Source organism: Falco naumanni, chromosome 8 (genome assembly GCF_017639655.2).
Source record: "Falco naumanni isolate bFalNau1 chromosome 8, bFalNau1.pat, whole genome shotgun sequence".
NCBI lineage: Eukaryota > Metazoa > Chordata > Aves > Falconiformes > Falconidae > Falco > Falco naumanni.
In genome coordinates, this window is record NC_054061.1 from 54,460,846 (window position 1) to 54,480,906 (window position 20,061).

At 42.5% G+C, this 20,061-nt stretch overlaps 1 protein-coding gene across 1 annotated transcript in view; it reads left to right on the plus strand.

The window, feature by feature from the left end:
• The first annotated feature begins 3,357 nt into the window (after positions 1–3,357).
• The window catches only part of CPS1 (carbamoyl-phosphate synthase 1), a 90,335-nt gene continuing 73,631 nt past the window's right edge, over positions 3,358–20,061 (plus strand). The window contains exons 1-9 of the mRNA XM_040605144.1: positions 3,358–3,460; positions 7,835–7,979; positions 9,086–9,175; positions 9,884–9,940; positions 12,370–12,462; positions 16,663–16,752; positions 17,817–17,945; positions 18,532–18,638; positions 19,033–19,174. Coding sequence (XP_040461078.1) covers positions 3,390–3,460; positions 7,835–7,979; positions 9,086–9,175; positions 9,884–9,940; positions 12,370–12,462; positions 16,663–16,752; positions 17,817–17,945; positions 18,532–18,638; positions 19,033–19,174 — 924 coding nt within the window. The 5' untranslated portion in view covers positions 3,358–3,389. The remainder of the gene's footprint in view (positions 3,461–7,834; positions 7,980–9,085; positions 9,176–9,883; positions 9,941–12,369; positions 12,463–16,662; positions 16,753–17,816; positions 17,946–18,531; positions 18,639–19,032; positions 19,175–20,061) is intronic.

Consider the following 20,061-nt stretch of genomic DNA (forward strand, 5'->3'; position numbering starts at 1 on the left):
TTGACTAATTACTCCGTGAAGCAAGTAGAAAAGAGGAAAAATTACCTGTTCACTTGCCAGTACAGGAGTTTATATCAGACCCACTGAAAAAAGCAAATTGTGCTGCATATCTGTTGAGATTTTGCAGATCTTTACTACTTTACTACTTTACTACTACTATTACTACTACTACTACTACATCCTGTAGATGGGAAGGGCTGCTAAAGTAGGGATCTAAGTGGAACTAAATTAATCTCGGTTTTTACCTTTTTTTTTTTTTTTTTTTTAACTGCTACAATGCTTTGTTTACTTCATGTGTGAAGTGCTTAGTGAAGTGGGACCTGAACTAGTTAACTCTTCAAGTTGCTTTGACAAAATGCACAAAATCTAGCAGTACCACAGCAGCAGCATGACTCTTTCTGATAGCTATCTCGGTCCTCAAAGCTCTTCAAGAGCCCTGCAGCCTCTCTGGAACACAAGGAACTCTGCTAAAGGTAAAGCTACTGGCATGTAGGAGGGAGAAATCAGATTGCAAATGATGTGTTTCACATTGGAGGTGTGTTTCTAAGAAGCATTTTAGCTGAGACTACAACAGATGCTTATCCAAGACTACATGGGGATGCTTCTGAGAGGAGTGGAGACAAAAGGAGCTCATGGAAGCTCTGGGGTTTTTGTTTATTTCTTGCTTATTGGTTTTTTTTGAAAGTGAAAATCTCTCCTAACTAATCCCTGATTGAGCCAACTAGCCTTCTCTATAGCCTGTAAATCACTTTTCACATTAAAAGCAAAACTGAAAGACAAGGTAGGCTGGCAGCTTAGGGATATGGTAACACCTCCGCTGGAAATGTAAGCAAGAATAATTGCTTCTAGAATGCTCAATAAACAAACCAACCACTTAATTAAGAATAATAAATCAAGTAGGGGAAGGAAACATTTTAACATCTATGCCTTGCTATAGCTGAACTTGCAGGCAGGTTATGATTGCTCAGGGACATTCTTCTGTGTTACCTGAACACTGTATAGGGGCTCTAATAGTACAACAGGGGCTTCTGTTCAACAGAAATTATTTCTGTGCTGTTCTGGTGTATAGAAGGGCAGGTGATCAGTGGTGGAGGAAGACATGCAGATTCCTGTCAGGTACTATAGTGAGGGTGAGGATCTAAAGGTCACAGTGATTACTCTGGATTTTGGCCCTCAGGAGTCAGATGGATCTTAACTTTTCTGGTCATTCCACTGTTGCGGACTTTGCTTCCTGAAGGTTTCTTCCAGGCTATGTTTGCAGTTGGGGCTGCAATTCAGGTGATTACCCCAACTTGTACCAACCGGTGGTAGGACTATCTTGAACTGGAGTTGATATTTGGGTGGACTCAAATACATGGCCTGCTGGTGGAAGAGGATCTATCTCTTGAAACCAAAGCTGAGAGAAACCAGTTTTTACAGTCAGTCTCCCATGTCAGCAGTGTGGGCTGGGTTTTCAGCAGGCATCACAAAGGGCAGAGGTCCTGTCCAAGGCCCAGTCTGAGGCACCCAGGCGACCTCTGTGTTTTGTAATGCTTTGACTGTGTGGCAGCTATCTGTAATGAGAGGCTTAGTAAGATTAGGGAGCTGACCAAACTAATTTTTATTTGGGCTAAATTATGGTATTTAGCCACAAAACCTGTATTTATATCTGGGGAAGGGGGGGGGGGGGGGGGGCGGGGATTTTGGTGTTGCTGACTATCCCACCCAATGGTGTAGGAAGGTTTCAGAAATGATGGCTAAACCTTTTGAGAATGACTGGATGTTTGACATTAATGAGGAAAAAATGCAAAGCTAAAAGCATCCGAGATGCACAGAATTCAATTACTTGGCAGTGCAGTTTGATTTTTAGTGTGTTTTGCAGTACATTAGTAATTGATCTGTGCAGTATTTGTAACTGCAGAGGAGCTCTAGATGAGTGTTTGCCATGATTGTTACAAAATGTTCAATGCTGGGAATAAAATTTCTCCTTGCTGTGATTGTTCATCTGATTTATGGCTAATGGAAAGTAGCTGTCTTGCTCCTTTCTACAGCAAATCGATCTTGATTCTTCTTTGAAAAAATCTCAGTAAGAAGAATTGTTCTGTAAAAAAAAAAAAACGCAATATGAAGTTAAATCATGGTGAGAGCTGCTGCCCGGTGGACACACTTGGCACACCTCCTGTGGCGCAGACCATTGGGGTTCTTGCACTGGTTGTCACTCTGACTGCAGCTCTGTGCCCAGGAGGCACTAGTGTTCCAGAAGTGGAGGATTCTCAGGGCCCAAAAGGTTCATTGTTCAAACTCTTTAAAGCCCAGAAATTCATTGGCAAATCTATTTCCAGCTCTGCCTACACTGTCTTCCCCTGCATGACATTAGAGATCCTGCTGTCTAACGGAATCTCCCAACTCATTCTGTCATTTCTGTTGTGCTTATACTCCTTTTTTTTTGATAGAAGCTGGAGTTCCCAGGTGGTTTCCCTTCCAATGCCCAGATAGGCTAAGAAAGGTTTAGTTTCCAAATGAGGCAAAAGAGGGTGGGTTTAGTCTGGTGTGTTCAATAACCCAGGCCACTGAATCTCTTAATGACTTTTGTAAAAGTCACTCTCTGTGTCCCATTTTCCTCAGTTGTAAAATAGTGGTGAAGCCTGTAAGGGATCCCACAGTTAGTGTGGGACACAGTTCTGCTAAACACTCTCTGGAAAAGGTGCAGTTTTATGGGAAGTTTTCCTCTAGGCTGCTTATTTCCTTATCTACCTCTTCCAGGACAATTTGTGCCTACCCCTGAGGTAACTGAGACTACAAGTGTGTCTGATCCAGAAGTTCCTCTCTTCTTGAGTACTAAAGCACAATGGACTAACATTTTGAATTTTGCTGCCTGACATCAGTCCAGCTAAGCATACATTTGTTTTTAGCGGCTTAGCTGTACAATTGCAACAGAAGTTAAGCACCTATCAAAGGTCACGGCTGGATGAGAGCCAGCATAGTCAGCAGCCAGCCTTGAGCAAACATTGAGGAGAGAGGTGATCCTTTCCCTACAGAGTTATGATATTGGTTAACTGCAAGATATAATGGGTGGAAGAAATGAACCAAGTGATATAGAAGGGTGATCCCACAGTAAGAGCAGCACATGCTCTGCTTGCAGTGGGTTTTGCCAGCTGCCTTGCCCTCATTAGGAGCACAGTGTTTCCTAACTGAAGGAAGAAGAGCATCAGGAGACTAGTAAAAGGGACAGTGTCTTGGCAGCTGGGAATGGGAGAGGAGTAGGAATACTTACAACATGAGGCCTGAAAGGCAGGTGTCCCAAGTGTTACTTGTATAAACATCAAACCTTTTCCTCCTGTGTCTGAGCTTCTTCATGTGCCTTTCTCTAGGCTCAGACAGCGAACTTGGTGCTGGAAGATGGGACGAAGATGAAGGGCTATTCTTTTGGCTATCCATCCTCCACAGCAGGGGAACTCGTGTTCAACACTGGTCTTTCTGGGTAAGGCAAAAGCAAATGAGATATAAGCACCAAAACTTCTCTGGGACCCTGTTAAAGTGTGAAAGCTGCTTTTTGCAAGCTTGTAGGGGCCTGATCCAAGCATGCAGTGTTCTGTATAAGAAAACACTGTGGTCCAGGGGTACACAGAGCAAGATAGTTAATGAAGAGACTTCAGGCAGTCCTCTTGTGTCATAGCATTTGTGGTGATGAGCAGCTTTAAAGGCAGATATAAGTAACCATGGTAGTGAGGTATCCATGTAGGGACCTGATCACTTCCCAGTGAAATGCAGCCACTGCTGAGTCAGAGCAGAGGAGCTGTCTTTGTGCTCCCTTCAGTGCCCTTATAAAATATAGAGGTTTGAAGCATCTGCAGCCTTCTAGGTAATGGAACTTGGTTCCAAGTGCAAAATTTTAAAATCCCAAGGTTCACCTATATGACCTATCTCTTATGACATTTGTTGGCTCTTACCACACTTAAGGATTCATTTAAACTCTGTGCCCTTTCCAGCTAAAGGGTAGGATGAGATTTGTGCCTAACCTAGCATGACTTTCTGTCCTCTTGAGTGGTGGAAGCCAGTGGCTGACATAGGATAGCAGCCAAACACTGCTGGTGCTTTTGTTGAACTGCTTGAGCAGAGGAAATCTGCCCAGAAGAATGAGGCTTTTGGTCAGGAGAGTGACGTGCCCCTGGGGAGGTGAGACAGCTCTGAGGTCATTGGTATTTGAGCTTTTCCTGCAGTCACTCATAGCTGTCTTCACCCAGCTGCCTTGAATTCCCCAAATTCTGGTCTCCTTTGGAGAAACCAGTACTCACAGGATGAGTTTTCAAATGAACTCATTGGTGAGAATGTTAAATTGCTGCAGAGGGGAATCTGTTTGCAAAGTTTTGCATTAGGAGGCGATTATTTAAGTATTTTGACAGCACTAATTACTGGCTGTGTTAATATACCTGCCAACAAGCAACTGTTTAATATAGATCAGAATGATGGAGGGCACCAGAGTTCTCTTCTCAGTGATACATTATGGGCAATAAATCTTGTCACATCACAAAAGTCAAGGAGGACCTGATGGATTAATTTTCTCTCCACATGTTACTGTGGCAGCAGAAGCTGTGTTTGCTCATTTTCTAGTGATATGGAGAGAATGCCCCTGAAAGAGATCTCTTCTGTGCTGGGGAGCATATGGGCATGGAGGGAACATTCAAAATGTAAGCTTGTATCTTCAGAGCACTCCCCAGGAACATAACCTTGATTGATTTGGAGAAGAGGAAGTTAAGAGTTTGCAGCATTGTTGCAGATCATAAAAGTGACAGATCTGCTACTGGTCCAGAGATTGTTGTCCAGTGAAAGAAACCCTGTAGCTTTGCCTAGTGCTCCTGATCACAAAGATCAAGACCTTATGTATCCATAGGAACCCAGCTACCTCTTTTGATTGATGCAGTAAGCTAGGTGCCTGCATAAAGGAGGTGCCAAGATTTGGGGTCTTTTACAGACTGTCTGGGCACATGGCAGTTTGTCAGTACAGGGAGCAAGAGGCTAGTTCAGGGGTGATTTTGCTGGGGCTGCTGTTAAGCCTCAGACCACTGCTTTATGTGAACTGGGTGTTTCTAGATGGTGAGTGAGGTCAGCATGGGCTCTGTACTGGGGCGATTAATATGCTGTTCTGTAGAGGACTGAAGGCAGTGGGCTGATTAGCATTGATAATGTGCAGCTGTGGCCTTGCCTCAGCGGCAGTGGGTTGATTGACATGGATGATGTGCAGCTGTAGCTCGTTCCCACAAAGTGGTTAAATAGCCCTGAGGATGGTGGGAGAGGGGGTTGGATGGAGGAGTAGCAGTGTGGTCTGGCCTCTGGAGGAAGGCGATACAGTGCAGACAGCAGAAGCTGACCAACGGTAAAGCCTTGTTGTAGCCTACTGGTTTGTTTGTACTTTGACACTGTTCTGCGCTTCATCTCCTCAGCTGGACTCCTACCTGCTGACTCATGTCATAGAACTAGGAGGCAAATCAGTTTATGTGCATACAGCTTTCAGGCTTGAAGTAGCTAAAGCTGGTTGAAGTGTTGTCATATTACCCTGGCATAGAGGGCAGAAAGCACTCTTCTAGGGATGGAATGTTGCCTTTTCATTAGAAAAGCATAAGGATGAACTTTTCAGAAACATTCACTCAAAAAAAAAAAAAAAAAAAGAAAAAAACTTGGTGTTGCAGCCATCTGTTTCGTGTAAGAACAAAAAGGAAGATAGATTTCCAATTAAGAAAGAAGAATTACAACCCATAAAAAGTTCCCAAGTTTGAAACAACTCAGTAAATGCATTTGCCTCTGATAAGTCTGTGTGTGTTTCCCATGATATTCTAGAAAGAGAACTGATTGACAGGAATTTACTGAAATCAGGCAGGTCTTTGGGCAGGCACAGCAAGGATTAGATTTTGCAGCATCTTTGGAACTCGTGTTCCCATCTGCTCCTCTGTGCTTCATAAGGCATTGTGCCTGTTTAAAGGGCATTGAGTCTCAGTGCAGAGCTGTGCCTTCATTCCCCAGCCAAACCCAATGGCTCTCTGTCCTTGTTTGCTGGTTACAAATAACATGCAAAGGTTAATTACATTAGCTTTGTCATTAACAAAGAGTCTTTTGGAAGCATAAGTAATTGACTTGGAAGGAGACAGTAACGCCAAATGTGCACGTGCCATGCACTTACTGCAGTTCTGTGATCACACTGCACTTTGTGTGGTTGTTTACCTGCAGCAGGAAGGATAGATTTGAACAGCAGGGGAGGCTTACCTGAAAATATTTCATGGCCGTTGTTCATTTGACATGTCATTTCTCAGAGCTGGCTGGTGTGCTGCATTGTCTGTATCTGCTTGCAACCATTCTAGGTCTATTGAAGGATTTCCCAATGCTTGACAATTAATCTTCTGGCAGTAAGTCCAATGTTCCATAAAAATGTCCCTTGTGACTTGCTGATATCTGGTAGATGGCTGGAGTTGCCAATTATGTATTGTTTAAACAATAATGACAATAATAAATTATATTTTTTATAGGGCAGATTCATCCTGAAGTGTCTTTATGCATTTGGCTAAACATTTTTGTGGATAACTTCATCTGTTTGTAAATTACAGCTGCTTTTTGGGTTGAAAGACAGCAATTGTTTAATGGATTGCTGGAACAGTATAAGGGAGAGAGTGAATGACTGTGTTAATTTGAAGCTGAAGAATAGGAGCATGGACATGTAGTACAGGTTTACCCTGTCCCCCTCTTGGGGTTGAAAGTGAGGCTGGATCTGCTGGATGCAGAGCTGATACTTTGCAGAATCCTAGGTTTGACCCTCCATTGCAGAAGAATACTCCACCACACTTTTAGATCTGTCCTTGCTAAGAAGGGTATTCAGGCTGGTGCTTGAACAAAATTGCTGTTTCTGGGGCTTCTGCCTTGGGTAAAGATATAAGGACAGGCTTTGGGGACTTGTAGCCAGGGTGGACTGCTGAATCCCAAAACACTACCTTCAACTTGCCTTCATCAGAGGTACACAAGCTAAATTCCAAGAACTTAGGAGTCTTCTCAGGTGAAATGTATGGTGTCCTGTGGGTGGGAGCCTGGAGATTGCCTAGAAGAGAGGGCAGGCCTCCGCTGGAAGAAGCTGCAGAAGTGGTACCATGGCGGGGTTTGTTGACAGAACAAGTATGAGGGAAGAACCTGGCCAGAGTAGTTGTGAGGAATCACAAGGGTGATTCATAGCTGCTTCCCTGATCCCCAGACAAAAAGATAGGCATAGATTTGTCTACCTGCTCCCCCACAGAAAGAGCAATTACAGCCTTTAACATCTCAAGACCTGCAAGCTCCAGATTGGGGAAGGGACCAAGTCTGGGCACACAGCTCTGTTGTCTGTTGGCTCTTCAGTTTGAGCTGTTGCCTCTGGTAGGGGCAAGTTCTCACGCTGCATGGAGGGAAGGACACAGTGATGACAAAGTAATGCCTGCATGGTGTGCCCAAAGAATGACCAAGCCCAAGCTGTTATCTGTGGGTCAAGTGATATGCCATGCACTTACTGCAGTTCTGTGGTCACTCTGCACTTCATGTAGTTGTTTACCTTATGTGAAATCTCAAGGAATATGAGTTTGTTAATAGCTCCGGTGCTTTTCTTAAATGAAACATGAGAAGCCAAAGACTTTCCTTGTTCTCAGTGTCAAATGTTTAATCACAGATGGCAAAGTCAGGGCAGATTCACAGATGTGTTTGCTTTTATACTGAGAATGCTTTCACATGAATACCATTTCTGTCAGTCATATGGGAATTCAGACCTGTCTTGTTTTCACTGGCTGTTTTGTTTCCCTTTCAACTCCAGACTAACATACTTTGCTTCTATTGCTTCGTCATCTAGATATCCTGAAGCCTTGACAGATCCCAGCTACAAAGGACAGATTCTTACACTGGCTAACCCCATAGTTGGGAATGGTGGAGCACCTGACACGGCCGCTTTGGACAAAATGGGCCTCAGGAGGTTTCTGGAGTCTGATGGGATCAAGGTAACAGGGTGATGCAGAGCTGATCAAAGGGTAGTGCTAATAGCCTGAGAGTGTGTGTCTGTGTGTGTTTGTGTGTGCACAAGAGTTTAATGGTACCCTCATAGAAGTCGGAAGGAATCAATAATACTCAGCCTTTCTTTTTCTTCTTCTGGATATTGTCCTTTGGAGGAATGGTGGCAAAAGATTATCCATCTTGCTTTCTGTACCAGGCCATGTGTTGTCTGAAAGTGGTGTATTTCCCATCAGTGATAGACATGCTGCATTTTTTTGTGAACGGCTGTCCTGGATGACTTTTTTTCCCACATTTCCTTCATTCCTTTCTGCCTCATATGGATCTGTGTTTGCCCAGGACTGGTTGCCACAGAGAGATCAAATGTCAGGAAGAATGAGAAGTTTCTATATGCTGAGACTTTTCTCTATATGCTTGTACTACCGCAAACAGGGAGGTGACAGTTATGTGGAGAAGGCCTTATGTACTAGTGCAGGAACCAGTATTTACACTGTGGTGACAGGGGATATTGGCTAGGAGCAGGGCTGTGTCTATGCAGTGGTGGCAGTACTGAAAAATGAAACAAAACCACATACTTGCAGAACCAGTGAAATATTTATCTGTCCTGAGGTGAAATGTCTTCTTTATAAGCTATCTAACTGCACTGGAAAATGGAGCTGACTTCTGAAATGAAATGTCACTTAAAAGGGAAAAGCTTTCTTAAACAAAAAATGAATCAAGACAAAACATTTTGTCTTGTCTTAAATTTCCATTTTCTTTCTAATGAGAAGTGTTTTTTTCAGTTCAATGCAATTTGCAGCTTTGGTTACCTGGAAGTCACATTATTTTATGTATTTCCTAAATAAAAAGGCCCTGGTACAATCATGACAGTGCATGGAGTCTTTACCCCTTTGCCAAGTACCTGTTTTGTGCACTGCTCCTGTGAAAACTCAGATTTGCTATCTTTTTGTTATGTAAGAGCAGCCATATCATGTCTACCTAGCCTCATGTCCTGTCCATGCAATGGTTTGCAGCAGATGAATAGTGAAAGCTTGGAAAGTGCAGGGCAAGTACAGAGTGATCTTTCAGTGAAAAATGCCATTTCTTCTCTCTGCAGGTTTCAGGTTTGCTGGTGCTGGATTACAGCAATGAGTACAGTCACTGGCAGGCTGCTAGGAGCCTGGGAGAGTGGTTGCAAGAAGAACAGGTGAGCGATCATTATGAGAACAGACTTATATGTATGGGACAGGAGAAAGAGCTGGTGGCTTGAGCTGGTAACCACTTTTCTCCTCGGATGTCTTCACCAGTCTGTACTGGGCTCATTAGGTGTTCCATAGTACTCTGATTCTTTATCCATTTCTCTTTTTCAGGGTGGAATGGTATTTCCAAGATTTCCAAGTTCCAGAAGGAATGTTAATTAAATGGGAATGTTTTGTTCTCCATAGATATGATACAGATTATATTCTATTCCCTCATCAAATATTTCTCTAGTGCTGCTCCTAGAGGTTGCCATGGTTGTAATCTCAAGAGATGTTAGCTGCCAGAACCCCACTGACTTGAAGCTGTGGGAGTGAAGGATGTGTCAGTAGATTGCCACTGACTTGTGACAGCTGGGAAGATTGGGTGCTCATAAGTAAGGCAAAATGGGGCTCAGAAATGAGACAGATATTTGCCATGTGAGCTTTTTAATTTGTGCTTTTTAGTGCAGAAGCCAGATTTCAAGAACTAAGCTATTTATGAGTACGAATAGGGAGGAGAAGTGAAGAGCTAGAAGTGAGGCAACTTTGTAGTAGTGCTGCTAAGAACCAGAGCTCCTTAAAACAGGACATGTTCTTATCACCAAAGTGATCTGGCTGCTGTCTTCCCCTGTCTGAGCGCTTGTTCTCTAACTTTTCCTTTTCTTGTGTTTTCTTAGGTGCCTGCACTTTATGGGATTGACACTAGAGCGCTGTCCAAATTAATTCGTGACAAGGTATGATCTGCTTCCCTTGATCCAGTTGCATTAATCTTGCTGTTGCTGGGCCCTTTTTCTAACAGTGCAGCAAACTTGGGGTAGCAATGCTACTGCTGGGCTGCCTTTATATCAGATGCTGCTCAGATCCCTGTGCTTTTCCAAAGGCTCTGTGTCTTCTGTACAGCTGAGGCAATGCTCTGGTCCAAGGGAGTCCCCTCTCCTTGGCTCTGCTCTGGGTTTCCTCTTCTACATAATTGAACCAGCACAAGCTGATGTAAATGAAAGACCTCAGTTAGCTGTGTCAGACACAACAGGTAGTAGTGTCAACTACATGTTGCTTCAGAGAGTAACAGTCAGACAGAGCAACAACTCTGTCAGATACTGTGGATATTAGTTTACAGGCAGCACCACCTTTGGTCAGTCGAAGTTGTCCTGCTCCTGAGAGACAAAAGAATGCCTACAATAACCTAAGCTGGATTTCTAATTCAGGCTGGTTTTCTTTGGCTGAAGCCTGTTATTATTTTTAGTAGCCATTACTTTGCTCTGCTCTCCAAGAGCTGACAATTGAAGGACATGAGTAGGTTTATTTTACCAAGTGGAGGTTAATGTTAAGGTACACTTCATGCTGGCTAAATATGTGATCAAAGCCAGTCTGAATGTAAATGTGCCTTGGAGGCTATTCCTTTGTAGTGGATTATTTGAAGCTGCTCTTTTCTTTAGGTGATCAATTTGCAGTCTGCAATCCAAGCCCACACCCCCTTTCATTCCACAGAGCAAAATATGAACGACCCAGCTTGAATAGAAGATATTTGTAGAAATGAATTCTTATGGGAAGATAGGACATTGTCCTGTTCTTATAGATAGCAGATAACTGCAGTTTAATACAGTAGAAAATGGCAAAATGTCTTCTACTTTCTGAGATGTACTGTTTAATGGATCAGCATCCCTCTTATCCAAAGTAAATATACTTTCAATGTTTATCCTGTAACTTATCAGGGTATGGTAGTAATGCCCATTATGCTGGGACTCTGAGTGGTATTGGTTTATGGCTTTTAAAATAGTGCATAATGTCACCTTTTCTCCCAGTCCTCTCAGGTTGAAACAAACAGCTTAGTATTTCACTCCATGTCTGTTTATAAACCAGGGGTGAGAACAGGGCTTCACTGTGATGAATGCAGAAATGAGCAGTGACTTGTTGAATTGTACTCAAAAAGTAAATGCAGGGACCGTTTGGCTGAATAGTCTGGGGGCAAGGTAAGACACAGGGTTCCTGTCTGAGAGCGAGGGCTTTAGGGCTTTGTCATCAGCGTTTATGGGACCTACTGCATGGTGGCACTCAGCAGTTTCTGTGGTTCCCAAGAAACTGACTTCTTTAAGATGATGCTGACCTTTCCAGCTCTGCTCCATGCAAAGCAGCCCAGAGCAGCTTTTGGTGTAAGGTGCTACTTGAGATAGGATGTCAGCCACTGTTAAGAGCAAAATTCTGTCTTTAAAACTTACCCTTAGTAGTATGCATGGCAGTGCAAGATGCTGGCTCTTTCTTACCCCAGGAAAATGGCAAGGATACTTCAGGTATGGACAACCATGGAAGTATCTCATGGAAGCATCACTAAACCCAATGAGCTATTCTGGTGTGCATGCTAGAGTTTAACATGTTTTATTATGAAAGTGTTATGCATTAAAAGTTACAACAAAACATTTACTTCCTCTGTTATATGTCTGTCTTTGAAAAGTTCTGTGTTGCACACTCTGTCCCCATGCTGAGAAGTTAACCCTAGCTTAATCCCACTTATTCCAGGAGTGGGCCAAAGCCAAACCAGGGATTTTTTTAACCAAAAACTTTAATGAGTAGAAGGTGGAGAAGGATACGCTGCTGGCAGAGCAAGAGTGTCCTAGCTTCTGCAATGTGGTAACAGCAATAAAGAGTAGAGCTTTCTGGAAGTGATTTTTTTTTTTTTTTTTTTAACACCTTATTCAGAAAACAGCTGTGCTGACCTGCCTCCTACACAGCTTTGCCTTGCACCAGCTCTGCTGCCTTGTGGCTATCCACAGGAGGTGGCTGAAGACCTCACAGTGGGTTTCCAAAACCAAGAAGCTTCCCACTGCTTTGTGGATTACTCCCACATCTATGTAACAGTTATTCTGGGATCTGAATTCTGATCCTCTTGGAAGGCAACCCATTTTACTGTCACTAGACACCTTGCCAAAAAACTGCCTATTGACAAATTTTATTGCTGACAATGCCTCTCCCTTGAATGAAGGATTTTAAACAGATTTTTGATACCAAGGAAAGCTCATAAACTTCTGAAGATGCTAGAAATGTTTATAACTCTCCAAGAAACTATCTGTAAACATCTGTTCCAGTTGCTGTGCCTGTCAGCACCTTGTCCCAGTGTTCACAGCTTCTCCTTTGCTCATGGTTTTTGTTTACTGGTGTATTTCCACAGGGCACGATACTTGGGAAGATTGAATTTGAAGGTCAACCCGTGGAGTTTACAGACCCAAATAAGCAAAACTTAATTGCAGAAGTTTCAACAAAGGTGAGAAGTTCTTCTGTAGTCCCAGGGCTGTATACTCCAGGTTGTAACTGCTCCCCGTTTGCTTTGGGGATCATCCAGTCTTTCTAAACAAACAATCTGGGGACTTTTCCATACTTTTGCAGGACTGTCCTCTCAACATCATCCTTGTAGAGTCCCCATGGCTTCTCAGGTGCAGTGCTGAAGATGTAAAATGAGCTGTGTTGAACTGAATGTGGCCTGAACAGCGCTTTGTTCAGAGGATTATGTGTTAAAAGACAGGGTTGAGAAGTATTGAGAATACAGTTAGACCTATTATATGGTGGACATTTTCAAACACAAGAAGAATTAATAACAAGAATGGTTGCTTTCCTTGTATAAATTTCAGGAAAGGTCACAATAATATTTGATAATCTGTGTTCAGGCATAATTTTGTTGAGGTGATTCCAGAAGATATTTCTAAAAGAGACCAAGTTAAGAATCCCCTGGATCTAGTATTACTAGTATTAGCTGCTTTGTCTATAGACATGTACAGAACAGCAGTTAATTTTGTACTTTGTTAGCTGGGCATGCAAACTTGCTCAACCACAAGCTGAGAAAAACATTATAAATCATGAGGTTGTAGGAAACCAGACCCATACTAAGAACAGTAACTGTTCTTGTACCAACACAGGGGCTAATGTCCTAAACTGTGGACCCTATGGGGATTTAGTTGTGGGATTAAGAATGCCTTGGGTACTCAATCCCATTGGTTGAAGTGAGAACTGAGAGAACGAGTCCCTTTTACAAATTCCATGCTTACTGTGGTGTTTGCAGCTCCAAGATCAGTGAGGCTCTGGAAGAGTTCTGCAAATAGTTCTACACATAAGCTGGTGTGCTAGTGGTGTGAGTGAGAAGCAGTCCAGAACTAACTGGTCAGTGAACAAGTGGGAATTTGAAGTGCGGTCTCCATCCAGGTGTGGATTTACCTGGGATGCCATTGAAATATATAGGCTGTCTTGCAAATCTCACCTTTGGTGACCTCACCATTCATGCCAATACCTCCACTGTATTTTGAGTCAGGGCCTTGTTGCTACACAGAAGGATGGCAATTGCTTATTGAGGTTGTGATCTATGATTGCAAGACGCAGGTGGAGCCACTTCGAGCAATAACTCAGAAATAGGTAAGGTTGCTGATGCTAAGCTCTGCAATTACTAAGACAGAATTACTGTAAAGAGGCTGAAAATAGCTTCTAAAAGGGAGATATAATAAGATTAACGGAGCTTTGGTGGTCTCATTATGTTTATAACTTCATTTTATAGGCTTAAAAAGCAACATCGCAAATAAAGCTGAAAATGAAGTAAGCTGTTCAGTGTTGGTAATTGCTGGACATGATAGTCTATCTGTTGCCAAACAGCTATTTTCATGTAAATAGAGATATAGTATGATCCGAAATCTACTTATCAATTGTACATTAGGACTGATTGATTTTTTTATTATTATTATTTTTTACCCCACATCTTTTAGATGCTAGTGGTATAGACTTCATTTGCTAACATTGCCTATAAAGGGCAGGGAATATAGAAAAGTGCCGGTATTTTGCAGAAACTTTTGTTGTTTTCTTTTGATGCATGTGATGGTCAGGGTCCCCGAGCAGAGAGGTATTTCACCACTTGAAGCTAAAAGTAATTTCTAGTCGCACATACAGCCCCACGTACTTGTTTTGTTCTCAGCACTATTGCCAGCAGGAGTTTGACTCTTCCTGACTGCTGGCTCACAGCCTTTCCACATCATCCTTTCAGACCGGGACAGTTTCTTATAGGCTGTGCAGTGAACAGATAAGGGAAATCCTCTGACTTTAGAAGCAATATATTTTAACAGTTCCCTGATCCAGTTCCCAGTTTGGTTTCTGTCTAGACATACTTTTGGCCAGATGCAAGGGTCAGTGCTCTGCAGTACAGAGGAACTGGAAGTGTGAGAAGTGGGGGAGAAGGATGTGAAGACAGCAACACCTAAAATTAGTCTTTCTGTTGAAGGACAGGTTGTAACAAATCACAGCCTAATTAACTGGACAGGGAAGAGTTTTGAGAGTGAGGTAATTAAGTTACCTCAGAGCAGTTTTGCCCCACAACTCCCTCTGGCCATTAGAACAGCCAAGGAGAAAATTTGAGGGAGATGTTTGCTTCATAATGTTTTACAGCTTTTTAAGGATGGATGTTATCAAAAACTGATGGGTGTCCAAAAACCTTTTTAAAAAGGAGGGTGAATTTTTCTGAAGGGACTCTGGCACATGACACTAAGTTAGCTTCTGCGAGAACTGAACGCCTTGATTTTCTTGAGATTTTTGAAATCCATCTCCCAGAAGCCAGAAGGACAGCCAGTAGAAGACCCATACAATTCCTGTGCAGTAATACAGTTCTACCATGGACTCTGGAAGTAGAATCCACTTGTGTATTGGTGACTGTGAAGATATTGTTGTATTTGATGTCAGGCACAGATTCATATTAGAAACCTTAGGTGATCTAGCAAGACCCAGTTTCAATGTGATTTCCGTTCTATTAATTATCAAAAAGGGATTGTGAGGTACTTTGCCATCTGATTATGTAGCTTGAACTACAAAGTACGTTCTGATACAAAAAATCTGCATTATACAGCAGGAGTTGCTACATCAGTGGTGACACTACTGGCTCTGTGTTATGTCCTCAGAGGTGGATTATTGGTGGTTCACATGTTGCAGCTTGAAGCCTTGTAGTGAAGGGAGGTGGCTCCTTGCACCCCATCTCTTCCATCCTTGTGCCTGACATGGCAGTAAGTCACTCCCAGTGATAATCAGAGCTGTCCTCACATAGGAAGTGCTCTTGCAACCCCAAAATCTCTTCATCACAATCTTTGGAAAGATAACATTTCAAACAAGGACAGAGTTAGGCTAACACAGAGGGAGGAGTTGTAATATTCTGCTAATAAACTTAATCTGGAGTTCCCTGTAGAGAGGATATCTTTCCTTCTGGCTGATCATAATCTGCCTATGAAAAGATTCAGTTTGTCACCCCACACCAGGCATATTGAGCATGGATTTCAGCATATTTTCATAAAGGGGACCAGCTGTGGAATATGAATGCCAGGGAAGCTGATTAAAAGGGAGTTACTTTGTTTAAAAAACAAACAAACAACCCAACCCCCCCCAAAAAAGACCTTTTTTTCCCAGTGGTGTGTTGCACAAGAGAAAAGCCACTTTGGGTCAAGTGCACCTATCAGTATCAGCTTTCAGAAGCTGAGCATAAATGAAGGTAGGAATAGTTTGATTTTAGAAGAAAGAAGGCTGCCTTATGCACTTATTGATGAATAACATCCCAGCCTGGTGCTAACTGCAGTCATGTAACAAGCAAAAAACTATCCAGCAAGCTTCAGAAAGAAGCTGTCCACAAACAGCCTTCCATCAGTGCTACAGCTGTCTGTCAGCATGTCTGCATGTTGCAGTGTCAAGGCCCATACAGCTTATGGTGGTTTGACTTTATTCTCTTCCATGCTGGTTGTGACCAGTGGATAAGTGGGTGTACAAAGCATAATAGTCCAGATTTGGGACTGGTGACAATTTACTTTGTGGGATGGGTGAAGGAACAGCAGCTGGAAAAAAAAAAGTGTTGTCTGATATGTAAAACTGTCAGGTCCACATGAACACAGGTCATGCTCAGTGACATGCTTGGCCTAGTCTATACTGTTGTGATGCATTGGAGGTCACTCATAGGGTATCTCCAGCTGTGCTATGCTTTGGTCTTACTGTGACTGAAGGGTCAGTCATGTTAATGTGATGGATCTGTAGCTGGTGTGAAGTAGCCTTGCACCACTGGCATCAGCAGGATGACTTAACTTCAGCTGAAAATCTCTCACCGTGTATCTCATGTTTCTCTTGGACTCAATAATCTGTGAGAACTGGCTTGCTGCTTCACTGCCAGTGAGGTGAAACACAGGAAGAAAGCTTATTAGCTATGGAAACAAGTGATTTCTTAGGAATTGCTATTACTGCTGTAATCAAAAGTATATAAAAGAGCATTATAACTTCTACTTTCACAGAAAAATGAAGGAAGCGCTAATGTCTGAAGTACTTCTGGAGATTTCCATGTAAACTGATTGTTAAGTACCGGTTGCTACATGTTGGTGAAAAGTTTTTCTGCTACCCATCTTCCCAGTGTTTTGGGGACAGAATAATTTACAAGTAATTTTCAGCATGGTCTGCCTTCTTATAGGAAGTCAAGGTTTATGGAAGAGGGAATCCAATTAAAGTTGTAGCTGTTGACTGTGGGTTGAAGCACAACGTTATCCGTCTGCTAGTAAAGGTAGGTCAGTGCTTTATGTCCTTCACCTCTTGTTTTGCTTTGGTAAGAGCCTCGTCTGTACTCACTAGCCTTCCTTCTGCCTGGACACATCCATTCTAGTAGCAGTTGCCCTCCTAAAATGAGGTAGAATTTTTAGGATGATTCTGTATGGACGGGGAGGTGTTTTCTGAACTTGGTACACTATATTGAGGGGATAAGGAAGATGATCTGTGCAGCAGCAGCCTCTCAGCAGTGAGAAGAATTCCTAGAAGGCAAGTTTTAAAAAGCCAAGACACAGCTTCTGTAAAGAACAATGAAGGAAGGTCAACCCAACATTGTAAAAAATAAATAAATTGGGTGGAAAATTTTGCAGTGAGGATGGTGAATGGATGAAACAGGCCCAAAGAAATTGTGGAATGTCTGCCCTGGAAGATATTAAAAATTCAACTGATCAATGCCTTCAGCAACCTGCCCTAAAGTTGAAATTACCCCTGCTTTGAGCAGGGATTAGACCAGATGACCTCCTGAGTTATTCTTTAACATTATGATTCTGTGAAAATTTTTTCCTGTTGTTAGTGCAGTGATGTAGCAGTCCTCACTTCTTTAGCCAAGCAGGAGGAATGAAGGCGGTGTCCTCTCATTCTCTAGATGTACAGGGTTTCCCTGTTTCCCTTTTTTAGTTTATGTGGATGTTTGTGCCATTTTTGATGTGCAGGACTATTTCTGGCATGTTACAGAATGAAACTGAAGCTCTAATTTAGCAGTTAGGATGAATGCACCGTGTAAACGTGAACATATTTTACATGTGTGCATACACACTTATTTTACATTCCATTAGTAAGTTTTGATCTCCCTAGCAAATTTCAAACTTGAACAGCACTGAGGTGACTCAAAGATACTAACTCTACCAGTTTTGTGAAAATAATCTGGTCAGATAGTGGAGAGAAGCCCCATTATTTTCCTGACAAAGTGATGACTGAAATCCAAACTCAATCTCTGAGACAGAGCATATGTACAGCCTCTTGACACAAATTCATTTGTTCCCCTCCTCCCCTCATTTCTTGTTCCCTTGGTTTTTTTCCTAGCGAGGTGCAGAAGTGCATTTGGTTCCATGGGATCATGATTTCACCAGCATGGAGTATGATGGTCTCATAATTTCTGGAGGTCCAGGGGATCCTATGAAGGCCCAGGAGGTGATTCAGAATGTCAAAAAGGTACAGTGTAATAGCCGTAGGCCAATTTATTTTTGTTTATTTGCCTCTTTTTTTTTTTTTTTTTTACGTGCTTGGAATCTAAACAGTTGGTTGTACTAACATGTTATGGAATAAATGTCATTCCATCATTTCAGCTGCCTGGATATTCCTCTTTTTGGCCCACTGGGAGCTGTCTCCAGACTAGTAGTTACAATGAAGCTGTACAGACCTTGGTGAACGATGCATAGTAAACATGATTACCATGACTGCCTTACCAGTGTCTTGAAGTACCCTGTGCTCTTTCAGGACCTCTGTGACCTTACAAAAGAACTGATTTCACAGTGCTCTGATTTGAAATAGTGTTGCACGCTAAATGGCTGTATGCAGAGTATCATTGCTTGTTCCTCTCCAGTAGACAGAGACATCAAGTGGTGCTCTAAGCCTTGCCTGTGAAGCAGAGGAGAGGAGGAAACTTCCCTTTATAGGCTGATGCTGCCCTTGTATTCAGCTTTTTTCTACATCTGTGTGGCTGCTGTGAGTGAACTAGCATGATTTATGGTGGAATTGCTGAACACCTCAGTATCTCTTGAATACCTATTCATTTTAGGTCCTGGAGAGCAATCGGCCAGAGCCCTTGTTTGGAATTAGCATGGGGAATCTAATCACTGGAATAGCAGCTGGAGCTACTTCCTACAAGATGCAGATGGCCAACAGGTGCGGTAGCTCTTCAGCTTCCCAGGGCCCATATAGACCAGCTCAGCATTGCCGAGCAGCAGTGCTTTGCTTCTGAACTGCCTTAATGGGAGCTAGCATGTCAGTAGCATTACTTCTTCATTTCAGCCATCCTTCTTGTCTTTAATTTAAATTGTCATGTCATGCATTACTTTTTTTGAGGGTGTTTTAAAAGTATTTGATGTAATTGAACCCATTCAAACTGAAAGATAGCAGAATTTCTCCTAGGATTTATCATTTTGAGGTTGGCTGCCAGGATTGAACAGCTACTATTGAACTGCTGTGTATAGTCCCCCAGTTATCAACTCTTCCTAATTGTGGCATTTGGACACATCTGGCGCTTCCATCCTCTGTTCTCTGATCCTTTCTCTTTCAGAGGACAGAACCAGCCTGTCCTGAATGCAGTGAATGGACAGGCTGTCATCACTGCTCAGAACCATGGTTATGCCATTGACAGCTCTACCCTCCCAGCCGGCTGGAAACCTCTCTTTGTGAATGCCAACGATCAAACAAATGAGGTGAGCTCGTGCTTTCCAGATACCTGCATGTAGCAGCTGCTAGTGAGTGAAGACTTCTCACTTTATTTCACCTCCTTGAAGCTTGCTATCAGATTACAATTAGTTATCAGAACTAAACTTGATGATCTGACCATGTGCTTTACTTGAGGTCCTGCCTTACGGGCCAAAAAGGGGTGAGCCGCTACCATGATTTCCATACTAGCCCAGAGTGTAGGATTGCAACAGTGACATGATTTCCCTTGAACAGCTGTCTGTCTTCTGTGATTTCCCTACCATTAGTGGTGCTCACTCAGTTACTGTTGTCTTAGGGCTTGTGCCACAGGTGTGCTACCCTGTGTCACTGTTTTGTTGTGTTGGTTCAGTGTTGCCCAGCACAGAAAAGGAATATTATTAATTTGGTCTGTTACTGTAAATAGAATTCCAGGAACTAAAGTCATGAGGGAAAGAGTCAGTTGCCTCAGGAGAGCAACTTGCAGGATCTAGGGTAGAAGTCAAGTGATGTCCATGTAGGGAAAAAAAAAATCAGTAATGCCTGACTTGTGAAGATTCACAGCTGAACAGGGAGAAGCGTAGGAAGGAAAACAATATCCCACAGCTCAGTTTTGACAAAGTCAGGCAAATATTGAGACAGATAGCAGGCTTTGCAATTGCCTATTTCAAATCTTGTCCGTTAGTGTGTTGTGCAAGTCAGTAAAGTCTTGTTATTTATTAGAAAATCATTGAAAAAAAGGTATTTTCAAATGAAATTTACTCCATGGGAATATGCTTCTCTGTTGTTTTGTATAAATGCCCCACATCAAGTCTGGCAAATTGAATAGTGCTGTTCTGGCATATCCTGGCTATACTTCACAGGATCAAGGAACAGTACTTTCCAGCTAATGATTTTA